The sequence below is a fragment of the Dromiciops gliroides genome, chromosome 1, assembly GCF_019393635.1.
Source record: "Dromiciops gliroides isolate mDroGli1 chromosome 1, mDroGli1.pri, whole genome shotgun sequence".
In the NCBI taxonomy this organism is placed as follows: domain Eukaryota; kingdom Metazoa; phylum Chordata; class Mammalia; order Microbiotheria; family Microbiotheriidae; genus Dromiciops; species Dromiciops gliroides.
In genome coordinates this window covers 108,859,953-108,873,017 of record NC_057861.1, presented here as the reverse complement: position 1 = coordinate 108,873,017, position 13,065 = coordinate 108,859,953, and the positions used below count along the sequence as shown (strand labels likewise).

General features: G+C 43.4%; 1 protein-coding gene across 14 annotated transcripts in view; it reads right to left on the bottom strand.

Annotated features, from left to right (window-relative positions):
- MTSS1 (MTSS I-BAR domain containing 1) overlaps positions 1-12,738 on the bottom strand; it is a 236,854-nt gene extending 224,116 nt beyond the window's left edge. For 3 of the 14 annotated variants that reach the window (XM_043976373.1, XM_043976370.1, XM_043976376.1), the window contains exon 1: positions 11,870-12,728. In XM_043976373.1, coding sequence (XP_043832308.1) covers positions 11,870-11,941 — 72 coding nt within the window. In that variant the 5' untranslated portion in view covers positions 11,942-12,728. Of the gene's footprint in view, positions 1-11,869 lie in introns of all 14 variants that reach the window. The other 11 variants (XM_043976369.1, XM_043976374.1, XM_043976378.1 and 8 more) reach the window with 9 other exon arrangements.
- Positions 12,739-13,065: the final 327 nt, after the last annotated feature.

The following is a 13,065-nucleotide window of genomic DNA, read 5'->3' as shown; positions in this document are numbered from 1 at the left end:
GTTGTCTTAACAAGACTGTTGTTACAGCGATGATAACATTGGCAGCAAGGTCAGTAATTAAACAGCACTGTCCTCATGGAATCTAGCTAGATCACAAAGAATCGAGTGTGGTCAAAGAGGGAAGGTAGGTGGCAAAATAAAAATAAAGGTCTATCGGGTAGTCAGAGACCCACCCACTCTGACCAGAGAGAGACCACGGGGCTAAGAGAGCCCTCTTTTCCCCCAGATTACTCAAGTCTTCCTATAGGGCAGAAAGAAAAGAAGACCTGGATAAAGAATGCAATCTTGGGGCAGCTAGATGGCGCAGTGGATAAAGCACCGGCCCTGGATTCAGGAGTATCTGAGTTCAAATCCGGTCTCAGACACTTGACACTTACTAGCTGTGTGACCCTGGGCAAGTCACTTAACCCCCATTGCCTAAAAAAAAAAAAAGAATGCAATCTTATTCCAACTCCTCCATCTCCAACTGTTTGATAAAGGTGATCCTAATCTACCTAATACTTGTTTTTAAAGTGCTTTCCAAATTCAGAGATAGAAAGCATGATTCAAAAGGCACTCAATTGATTTTTTTTTCACTCACTAAGAGAAGGGAGAGAAGGGGGTGGGAGAGCGCTTACAAAATCTAACCAAGAATGCAGGTGCCAAGTTTCAATGGAGGAAGATTAATTTTTTGGACAATGTCATCTAAGAGCACAGGTCTCTAATGGACCTTCTGACTCAACTTCAGCCATAAGGGCTCTATGTCAAAATTAAATACAGAAAGCTCTTTAAAAACAAATTACATCTGGACAAATAAACACACAGATAAAGTTCAAGGTAAGGCAGTCAGTTCTCTGTGCAATCATGTGAACTTTGGGTGAACTTACTTAATTCACAGAATTAGAAGAGAGAGAAAAGCAGGCTGTTAGAGCCACAATGGGTACCAATGTATTCACCAGGAATATTTGGACGACTTCTGTCACACACAAAAATCTTCCCAAAGGTAGAGAAAAGAGAAAACTATACGGTAAAGGTCCCTCTGTCTACTCTCTCCATGACTCCGGAGATACATGGAAAAGAGCCATGAGTGGGAGAAGCAAAGATCTTGTGGACCTTCAAAGACCTTGGCAAAGACTGGGACAGGTGATAGGGACACTATCACCTGATCCTTCTCTCCTTCCCCCAAAACTATATAAGATTCTTAAAAAGTACACCCCCTAGGGCCAGCTAGGTGTTGCAGTGGATAGAGTACCAGCCTTGGAGTCAAGAAGACCTGAGTTCAAATCCGGCCTCAGACACTTGATATGTACTAGCTGTGTGACCCTAGGCAAGTCACTTAACCCCAATTGCCACACACACACACACACACACACACACACACACACACACACACACACACACATACACACACATACACACTAAGTAAGTACACCCCCTATCCCTTTAAGAATTCTATACTTGACTTTTAAGAATTCTATAATTGGCTTGAACCCTGGAAGCTTCTTTTATTCTTCTCTCTCCCCACACATTCAATCCCATCCTATCAAACTGATCAAAATCTGTCCCACCTTGTCTATTCCTGCCATAGCCCACGCTTTCTATCCCAGCCTTTGGCTAAAGCCTCCTAAATCCAATCTATCCTGCACACTGCTGCCTGAATCACCTTCCCAGAGTCTTAACTCCTAAAGAGAATTCTCTGTCGTTTTTAAGTCATTTTCAGTCATATTATACTCTTCATGACCCCATTTCGGATTTTCTTGGCAGAGATCCTGTAGTGCTTTGCCATTTCCTTCTTTAGCTCATTTGAAAGATGAGGAAACTGAGGCAAACAGGGTTAAGTGACTTGCCCAGAGTCACACAGCAAGTAAGTGTCTGAGGCCAGATTTGAACTCAAGAAGACCTGACTCCCAGTCCAGCACTCTTATCTACCGCACGATTGCCCAGCAAGTAAAACGCTTGATTCCAGCATCATCATCCCCCATCCAGATCTCCGCAATCTGGCCTCGAATGACCTCTATAGCCATCTCCCCCATGACTCCCAGCCACACTGGTCTTTTCCATTCCGTTTTCATCCTACCCTGTATCCATGACTTTACTCATAATACACATCACTCACATCTGGAACCATCCTCTCACACTGTCTGTGGTCTATTCATATGGCTCTAACATAGAGAATGCTGGGAAAGAGAGAACATACACCTCTTTGGCAGAGAGTTAGGAAAGGCAGAGATAATCCTCAGAACTACTATGTGCTTGTATGAAATTGTTATGGGACATATGTAAGTTGAAACGTCAACCCTTTCATTTAACAGATGGGGGAACTGAGGCATGGAGAGGTTAAGTGATTTGTCCAAGGTCACATGGGATGAAGTGGAAGTGTAGAGCAAACACATGCCTTTTAACTCCAAATCCAAAATTCTCTCCACTGGATATCAATCTTTCTTAACAATCAAAAAAGTGGGCTTCCTTTACTGTCTCTACATCAGCAGAGATGATTAGTTATTTAATATGGTCTTATCAGAATTACAATTTGTCAGCCTGAGCTAAAATTGTTGAACTCTTCTTCAATAATCTCCCATTAGAAAAATATTAAATAACATCATTTTTAACAGTCTCAGTACTAGGAAAGAACTGGATCTGCAGTAAGAAGATATGGGTTTGAGTCCCATCTCTTCCACTTCCTGGCAGTATAACCTTGGTCAAAAGTAATTTAATCTCATGGGACAGCTAGGTGGAGCAGTGGATAGAGTATCGGCCCTGGATTCAGGAGGACCTGAGTTCAAATCCAACCTCAGACACTTGACACTTACCAGCTGTGTGACAAGTCACTTAACCCCAACTGCCTCACCAAAAAAGAAGTAATTTAATCTTTCTGAGCTCTCATTTACTCATCTGTAAAATGTTTGACTAGCTACACGTCACTGGTTTGTTGTGAAGCTCAAATAAGATCATGGATGCAAAGGACTTTGTAAACTAGTATGAAGAGCTCTATAAATGCATCAAAGGTGATCAGAGGCACCTGTAATCTGCCAAACTGGGGCATCTCAAAGAGCCAGAGCACAGGTCAAGCTTCTTGGGAGGTACCGCTTGGGGCACTTCCCACAGTACTGGATCTTGTTACCTGGATCTTTGCTAAGCTGTCCCCATGAATCAGATCAAGGGTGCCTCTGGCCAGCCTTGCTTAATATAGAATGATTATATATATGTACACACACACACACACACACACACACGTCTACATGTATATGTCAAATGTGTATATACATATTTGTGTCTAATGGAAGCCATTGCTACAGAGAGGGGAGGAAAGAAGAAAAAGTGGGGGGGGGAGAAAAGAAATGTACATGATAACTTTATTATATATTTAAGAGAAACAGCAAATTAGATGTCATAAATTTGCAGTTCCACGTGCAATCATCTTTTTTTATTCCAGTATGTTATGGAGCTTGTTTTATTTCATTAATTTAAAAATTTAAAAATGAAATTTTTAAAAATTGAAATAAAATGAAATAAATAAATGCCAGCTATTGTTATCAATGTGCCTTTACTAGGAGTTGGGTAAGATGCAAAGGAAAACTAGGATGCAATCTTTGCCTTCAAAGAGTAAATGATTTGGTTGGGAGTGTAAAGCATGCAAGGTGGCTGGTTTGTTATGAGCAAAGCAGTTTGTAAACCTTAAATGGCTTCAGAAGCAGCAGTAGGGTCCAAAAGACAGAACACTGGTTCTGGAGTAAAAGGACCCGAGTTCAAATCCCACCTCTAATATTTATCACCTTGATGACCTTGGACACATCATGTCACTTCTCTAGGCTTCAGTTCCCTCATCTGTCAAGTGAAAGGAATGACCTGAATAGCCCCTAAAGTACCTTCCTGTTCTAGGTCTATTATGCTAAAATCAGGAGATTTGACTAGCCAGTTTCCAAGGTTTAAGGATCTAAATCTATAACGCTAAAATGAAGCAGTTCAATTCAGTGGCCTCTAAGTCCCATCCAGCTCTAGGCCTACATTAATACCAAATGTGAGTAATCATTACAACAGAGACATAATACAAATGAGATGAATAATCAACCAGTATGTGTCTCAGGGAGCGATCAGGGTGCAGTAACTTGCCCAGGATCACAGTTAGTGTCTGAGGCATGTAGGGGCAGAAATTTAATATATGAAAAGTTAATAGTTTTTACCGCAGGCAGAATTTGAACTCAGGTCCTCTTGACTCCAGGGCTGGTGCTGTATCCGCTATGCCACCTAGCTGTTTCCCCCTAAAATATTTAATGATCCTCACAATAATCCTGCTAGGTGGGTGCTATTATTATCACCCCCATTTTACAGATGAAGAAACAGATGCAAACTGAGGTTAAATGACTTTCCCAGGGTCACACGGCTAGGAAGTCTGAAGCTTAATTTGAACTTAGGTCTTCCTGCCTTCAGATCCAGTAATCTATCCACTTGTACCACCTAGCTGTCTCTAATAAATGAAGGACAAAATCCCTACCCTCAAGGTTCTTATATTCTAACTAGGGAAAGAACCAAGTACATTAGGTAAATAAACAGAAGTTTGAGAGGAAGGGCATTAGCTGTTGAAGGAATAAATAAAAGAATGGCTTCTTATAGAATCTGGAATCCATTCATTTATTTGGGAGCAAGAGGTTCTATTTTTGACATATAATTTTAATATATATTTTAATTTAACTGTTTCAATAAAATTGGTTTCCTCTGTAATCCTGATACATTTTATTTTAGGCATTTAAAAGCATTCTTCTGAGAAGGGGTCCACAGCACCAAAAAATTGAAATTAAAAAATTTTTAAAACAGTTTAAGAACCCTCGCCATAGAATGTGGTACTTGGGCTAAGTCTTCAAGGAGAAGCCTAAGAGTAGTAATGAAAGGTCTACTGGATGGGAGGAAGGAAATATCGGTCACACAGGCATAATTCAAGAAGACTGCATGTGAGCCGTCTGACAGCTTAGTAATAGTTAATAATCTGTTTCCAAAGCTATGACCAAACCATGCTGATAGATGGATGCTCCTTCCAAGGCTTTACCACACCAAAGATGGCACAGGTCTTACAAACATGAATCCTAAACCACTTGAAAGCTACCAAAACACATGCTCTTTAACCATAAACCCCACCCCACCCCCACGCCCCCATGCATGATTCCCTGCTATTAGTTTTATGGCCTTTTGCCCTCACTACCTTCCTCCTCCACTGACCAAACCTTAGGAAGCTGTAAAAGAATGGTCAAACATCCACCATTTGCTTGCTATGTGAAATGCCAACACTGGGTATGGTATCAGTGATTGGTATCAGAGGTTGTCCTTCAGAGCGACTGATCTATTTTATACGGGCTGGACAACCTTACACAGTCTTATGGGTTTTGTCCTCTGCTTGCTTTTTTTTTTTTAAGTGACAAATTCAAGAAAAAATTTGTTGTTGTTGTTGTTGTTAATAATTGGAAAGGGGGGAGGATCACACTGAATTCATGGACAGAGTGCTAGGACTAAAATCAAGATCTGAATTCAAATTCAACATCAGACACTTAATAGCTGTGTGACCTTGGGTAAGTCACTTAATCTCTCTTTGCCTCAGTTTCCGCATCTGTAAAATAGAGATAAGAACAGCACCTACCTCCAAAGGTTATTGTAAAAAATAAAATGAGATAATATTTGCCAAGCATCCAATGCCCAGTGCCTGGAACATAGTAGGCACTATATAAATCCTTATTCTCTTCCCTTCCCACTTCTTTTGGGAAGTGCTAGGATCAGAGTGGACAGGGATCTCCAAGGAATATAGACAATTCACCCCCGTTCTAAATTGTGATGAGAGAAATCATCCAAGATGCTACCAAAGAAGTTTCAGAGAAAGCGGTTTAGTAGTTCTTTCTCCAATCGGAATTTTAGGCAGGGGATGTTGGGGGAATGAGGGGCAGCTGCTAAGGAATTGAACAAGGAAGTCTATTCTGCTCACCACCAGATATTCACTATTGGAAACCTGACACCCCCTCTAAATGGAGAGATGGTGTGGAGACTTTTAGGAAAGAACCCCCCCCCCTACCCCCACCCCACCCCCAGTCACTTTATATAACCACTAGACACAACACCCTAACCTTGTACAAAGTTCTCATTTCAACAGGAACAGCCCAGCTTCTGACATGACATGCTATTTCTTGAGCAATGAGCGTGATGAAAGCCTTTGATTTTGATAAATCTTACCCCATACACACCCCAACCTGTACCTTTTTTTTTTTTAAAGGTAAATTAATAATTGAAAGAAGAAAAACATCAACCAGGTTAGCAACCTAGAGTTCAACTGAAAGATTACCCCTACTCCTACCCGACGGCTGTCTGAACATCACCCAATTTTTTTACTATCCCAGTTCACTAAAAACTAAAAAAAAAAAAAATGCGTTTGGTATGTTCAGGCAATCTCTCACCTGGATTTAAGTTTCTTCAATAATAATAAAAATTATAATAATAGTAATAATATTCTTACAACAATCTTATGCATCAGGTGTTATTATTAACTTCATTTTACAGATGAAGAAACTAAGGCAGACAAAGGTTAAATAACTTGTCCAGGGTCATAGAACTAGTAATAATAATAAAAATAATAACTAGCATTCATAGAGTACTTTGAGATTGGCAAAGCACTTTATAAATATCTCATTTTATCCTTACAACTCCTCTGTAGGGCAGGGGCTATTATTATCCCCATTTTACAGATGAGGAAACAAAGGTATACAGAGATAAGTGACTTGTGTAGGGTCAGAGTGCTAATGAGTGTCTGAGGCTAGATTTGAACTCAGGTCTCCCTGATTCTGGTTCCAGGGCACTGTCCTAAGCACCTCCTAGCTGACTATAAAATGAAGGGGTTGGATCAGAAGATGACTTCCAGATCTAACTTCTAACACCCTGTGTTTTGAAGTCCCTTCGACTTCTAAATCCACGATCCTAAGTCGGGCAAGGGCTTTCATGACAAATGTCTAGTCCCCTACTGTTCCTCTTTGCTATTTCCCTTACTCACATTTGACACAGTCTCCTCATCCACCTTCCCTATCACTAAATAAGAGAATGAGCTCTGCCCGGAAAGACACTAGAGTGCCCTACAAAGCATACAGGACTGCCAGTCAAAAGACCTTGGTCAGATCAGAACTGGGGATATTTACCAGGGAGAAGAGAAGCCTGGGAGGGAGGAGGAGAAAGGAGGCAGAGATAGCTATCTTCAAGGGCTATCACGTGAGGAGGAGGGATTAGACTTTTCTCGTTTGGCCCCAAAGGGCAGATCCAAGAGCAATTAGTCAAAGTTGCAAAGAGTCCAATTTAGGCTTCATGTCAAGCAAAATCCAGCAATCAGAGCTGTCAAAAGGGGAAGAGGCTGCCTCCAGGGGTGCTGAGTTCTCCTTCCTTGGAGGTCTTCAAGCTCTAAGAGCCTAGAGACTTGTGAATGTCAGAGTGGGGATTCCTGTGTAATGATTAGCCTGCTTTTCCCCTTTCCCCTTCTTTTTCCTCCTAAAATGTGTTTATAATACTTCTGATCCCCTATTTAGACTTTGTAGAACAAACCTTACATAGGGGCAGCTAGGTGGCACAGTGGATAGAGCACTGGCCCTGGAGTCAGGAGTACCTGAGTTCAAATCCAGCCTCAGACACTTAACACTTACTAGCTGTGTGACCCTGGGCAAGTCACTTAACCCCAATTGCCTCACTAAGAATAAAATTAAATTAAATTTTAATTAAATTTTAAAAAAGAACAAGCCTTACACCCTAGAAGGGCAACAAAGATGATTTCGAACCCACTGTCAGGCAAATGTGGTAACCTACCGTTGTAATGGCCCAGTATAATTTTAAAAGAAAATTCCATTTTGAAGATCCCTTCCGGGTGGGGGTTGGACCTAAGTGGCCAATGGGGTCCCTTCCCAACTCTCAAATTCTATGAAATACCAATTCTTCCATCTATTACATGTTACCTTGGACAAAGCATTTAATCTCTGTGTGCCTCAATTTCCTTCTTTGTTAATGAGAAGGTTGGTCTAGATGATCACCAAGACACCTTTTAGTTCTGCATTCTATGAACATCTCATCTTGTCTCTTTGAGTTCAACCATAAAAAAAAAAAAATTCAAGAACCAGCAGCAGAATTTACAGGGCACAGATCAAATGAGATAATATTTGTAAAATGTACTTGGCACATAGTAGGTACAATACAAATGCTTATTACCCCTCCCCTTCCCTAGAGTTGAGATTGATTTGTGTTTCTTCACATCATTATACAGCAGTCACTTACCATAATAGGTAAGAAAGCACAAAAAAAAGAAAACTGCCTTTTCATTCGTGACAAACCAGTATTTATTAAGCATTCCACTAGATCTTATGGGGAAAGAGGGGCGATACCAAAAAACTGTTAAGGTATTTATGGTTCTCCATCAACAAGGACTTAATTGAAATCTCATTACAAAAATATGGGGGGGGGGGAATCTCTCTTGACCTGATCCAGTTTTGAATGAATGAAAAGCAGTGGCCTGAGTGAATTATTCACTTCAATTCTCCAAAGAGGAAACTTACTCCCTTCCTGTACTGTTAATGACATTGCCATACATTTTTGGAGAGAAGGATGACATGACGGAAGCCACTGCTTAATGATTTTCTTTCCCTAATTCTTCCCCAGGTCAGAAAGCACTCAATTTTTTTTTCTTTTTAAAAAATGTATCTGTCTGTACTATTATCATGGGTTACCACGCTTTCCCAACGGTGGATTGGGAACCATTTTTATTGCTCTTCCAAGGGTGCAATGCTTGTCCTTCAAAGCCTTAACAGAAGGGGGATCAGAGGTGTTATAAACACATTGAAGGAGAAAAAAGAAAGGAAAAGGGAAAAAAAATAACAAAGCAAGCCACTAAACAGGCTGAGCTACAGATCCCAAAAATCAATTTCTTCTACCCTTCTTTGTGCAAAATTAATAGGTCTATATCCTATACACTTCAACATTTTATGCTATAAGACTAAGAATTAGGAAATTTTCTTCTAAATAGCTATTTACTAGATTTTAATCCAAGTAGGAATCCTGGGGGTGGGGGAATCTCAAAGATAATACTGAGTGTTTCCGAATACAAAAACCTTGCAGAAAAACACACTTGGAAATCAAAGGCATTCCCCCTTTCTTCCCCTTCCTAGTAGTCCCTTCCAAATGAGTATATGACATTTTGCCCAGTCCAAGGTGTGTGTTCACCTCAGACTTTTACTAAAACTCACTTTTAAAATGCTGTATTGAAGGGGGTGGGGAGCATTATACAAGCCTTCGAACTACTAAATTCAAAAGGGAAACAGCCCAATGACCACAAACTGTAAAGCTGCAGCTGAAAGGGAATGAAATAGAGGATTCTTTATGTTCGACTGGAACGTTACAGGAGCAAAAAAAATAGGACGTTAGCCCCCAGGAATGATCAACTTGGAGAATGCTCCAGGAGAATAAACAGGGGGACGGCACAGATCACCTAATGCACAAACAGGATTACCCTCTAAGAAATTTTGGATGGGAACTGCTAAATAGAAGGAACCAAGCCCTCATTCTGGATTAAATAGAACAAAGACAAGGGAAAACTCCAGATGTGAACACTCCCAGATTGTCGTGGGTTGGCTAGGGCAAGGAATCCGAGGGTGCCCAAAACTACAGACTGGAAACACCCATCTATCCATCTCTTCAAAAGTAAAAGCACAGACTCTACCACGGTATCTCAAAACCCTCTCCCAGTAATTAGAAAATCCCTCTGACTCAAATAAACATTTAGTTTGGCAACAGAGTGATGTGGTTTGAGTCAATTATGCATGTATGTATGCATGCATGCATGCATGCATGTATGTGTATAAATATACACAAGACACACATTCACATATTTCAGAGTGAATCAACCTCAGTATTAAAAAAAAAAGTCCTCAACACTTTGACATCTATCTATAAAGGGCAAAAGAAGGCTGTAGGGGTGGCCTTTGAAAGGAATTATAATCCCTTTCGTTCAAAGGGTTCAGTTCAGATTCAGTGTTGAGGCTGAGCTGGAATCTCAGCTCTGCCATTTACAACTTGTGTGACCTTGGACAAGTCGCTTAACTTCTAGGCCTCAGTTTCCTCATCTATAAAATGTAGGGCTTAGACTATAAATGACCTGTGAAGTCCCTCCCAGCTCTTCTTATCTATGTAAAATAATTTCTAGCAAGCACAGTCTCACTGCAAATTCTACTCTGAAAACAAGAGTCCCCCCTGAAAAGTCAGATTCCCAAGATGTTTTAGGGTTTCTCTTCCATAATGAAAAGGATAGGAGATGGTTACAGACACCATAAAGGGGGAAAGGATAAAAGCACCCCCGGTGGGGTAGTGTTGGAGGTGATGGTGTAAGTGTGTTTTAAAGCTGGGGTGGGGAAGTGTCTGTGGTGAGTGTTTTAAGCCTGGGGGGTGGGAGGGGGAGGGAAGCTGGAAAGAAGCCTCTTCAGCCAAGCATTTCCCTTCCTCAAGTCCACTGAACTGAAATGAGCTCTGGCCAAACCTTTACTCTTCATTAGACAAAAGCTGATCTAGAGAAGGGAACCAGGGGCATCACATAACACACCCACACGCACACACAGGGCTTTCCAAACCTGCCTACTCTCTTTAGGAGACCTACTTTTAATTAAATACGACCCACCCTGAGCTGTTGAGGCAAAACAAAGTGGACTATAGCCAAAGAACTAACTCCCTAAACGCAGATTTAAAATAACAACAATAATAATAACCATCCCATCCCATGCCATGCCACCCCACCCACTACGCCTTTAAGCATCCCCTTAGCAGCTGGCTTTATTTGGAGGAGTTGAGCAGGGATGATTTGGCGAGCTACTTCTTTCATGGGCTCCAAAAAGGTTGGGTTTGCCATCCCTTCCATGAAAAAAACACACTGTCCTACGATCTTTTTTATCTACATGGTAACCTTTAAAGGGATTACATCAGAATATTAGTCGTTTTTCTTAAAAAGAAAAAAAATGGGGCTGGGTTGGTTGGAGACCTTTGCATTCAGACTAAAAAGGAGAAGCCTTTTTCTTTTCTTTTTTTTTGGGGGGGGGATGTAAGGGGAAGAAGACCCTGGGGAGAAGGCTATTAAAGGTTGCATTGGGAACTTCTGTAAGACTCCCAAGGGGAAAGTGAGGGCAGGAATGTCCGCAACACACAAACAGAGACAGAGGCAGGCAGCTTTGGAACAGATTAATTACCCAGCTAATTTGCTCGCCTCCTAGAAAGAGAAAACGGCAAGCTTTTTTCCCTCCATTCCTCCCACAACTCTGCCACACTAGGTAATGACCCGGGCAGTGTCACCCGTCACCACCCTGCTATCCTCCCTCCTCCCTCCATCACCATCACCAGCTCCCATTCCTCCGGGATACAGGTTTGGTTTGCAGGTGACTGACTGCCTTCCTTGCCCTCCCCTAAGGAAATCCGCGCGCTCACTTGGTCCTTTTCAAGTGCCAGAATGCAAAGACAATGGGAAAACTTGGAGCAGGGGAAAGCGAGCGCTGGCCCCAGAGGTGGGGCGACAGTGGCAGGGGCGCAGTCACATTCGGGTAACCCCTAGACTTGGAAGGTGGACCCTCCTGGGCTGCTAGGGGGCCATCCTTTTTTCAATTATACCCATCGCCCAGCAGGAACGGCTTAAGAGAGCAGAGCCGCCACCCGGGAAAGGGCTTTAGCTAGCCCGGCCCGGGCTCGTGCAGGTGGGGATAGGAAGGCAATGGGACGGATTGGGGGCTGGGGGCTTTCCGTGCAAGGATGAAAGGAGGGATGTGTCAAACAGCGCGGAGGCAATTTCCCCAGCTCCAGCTAAGGGCTCCCGGCGGGGAGCGCTTGACCGCCAGCTCCCCTCCCCAATTCTTACCTTCATGTCGCTGATAATGGTCTGGAAGAGCCCTCCCAGAGCACTGCATTCCTTCTCAATCACAGCCTCCATTTTCCCGGCTCGGGCAGACAGTCCGGCAGCGAGAGCGCTTCAATTCCACGCCGCCTCCCGCTGCTGCTCAGCTCAGCCGCGTTGGGTTGGGGAGGGTTGGGGGTGCTTTTTCAACCTTTTTAAAGTGACTTCCCCCAAAAAAGGGAGGCGACCAGGGGAGAAATCACCGGGTGACTCGAAGTCTCTTCCGCAAGGGAGGGAAAAAGGGATCTAATAGTAATTTTTTTAAATGAAAACCCAATTCTTTACTATTGCTTATTCCCCTACATGCACCGTCTAAGGGCTCCTAACCTCGAAAAGGACCAGAAATGGAAAATCAAGCGACTATTCTTCCCCACAAGGGCAACAGCAAAGCCCATCTTGTTGCACAGATAGTCACCCCCTGACTCGGGATCAACTCCATTCAAAAATAATAATAATGCTTTAAAAATAATAAGGATAATAATTCCAAAGGTCTTTTCAGGTGCTGCTTGTTTGAGGGTTGAACAGCACCGGTTCGCAAGCTAGAAGTCTACGGCGATCTGCGGCTTTTGTAACCCCGGGGACTCTCCTGCTACTGCACTGGAAACCCGCCCCCCTTTTTCACGCGGCTCCCGCAGCCGCTCCCCAAACCCAGCTCCTGCCCCTTCGGCTCCTGCTCCAGCACTGGCTCAGGCTCGGCTCCGCCGCCAGCCAGACGTTCCAGGAGGCGCACGCGCGCGCTCCCGAGGCTCGCCGCCGAGGGGGGGGTGAAGGGGCCCGGGCTTCTCGGGCCAGAGCTCTGCCTGCCTGCTTGGGCGGGCGGGGTTTGGAACGTTAGCTCAGGAGGCGCGCGCGGGCTCCCCCTGCAAAGGAAGGGAGCGGCTGCGCTGGGAGCTGGAAGGTGCGGGATGTGCGCGCGGCGCCCCCTCCCTCCCTCCTCTGGCTGGGCCGGGTGGGAGGGGCTGGTGGTTCGGGTTGGGGCGGATACTCGTCTCCAGCTTTCCCACCGGCCGGGCACCTTTCCAACGTAAAACAGCGGTTTAAGCTGATTGGGGGTGGGGGGGCGGAGAAGAATTGACACCCCATTTTAGAACAACAACCAAAAAAAAAAAAAACCCTCGGACTCCACCACAGTGTAAAATGCACCAGCTCCAGGAAATTGC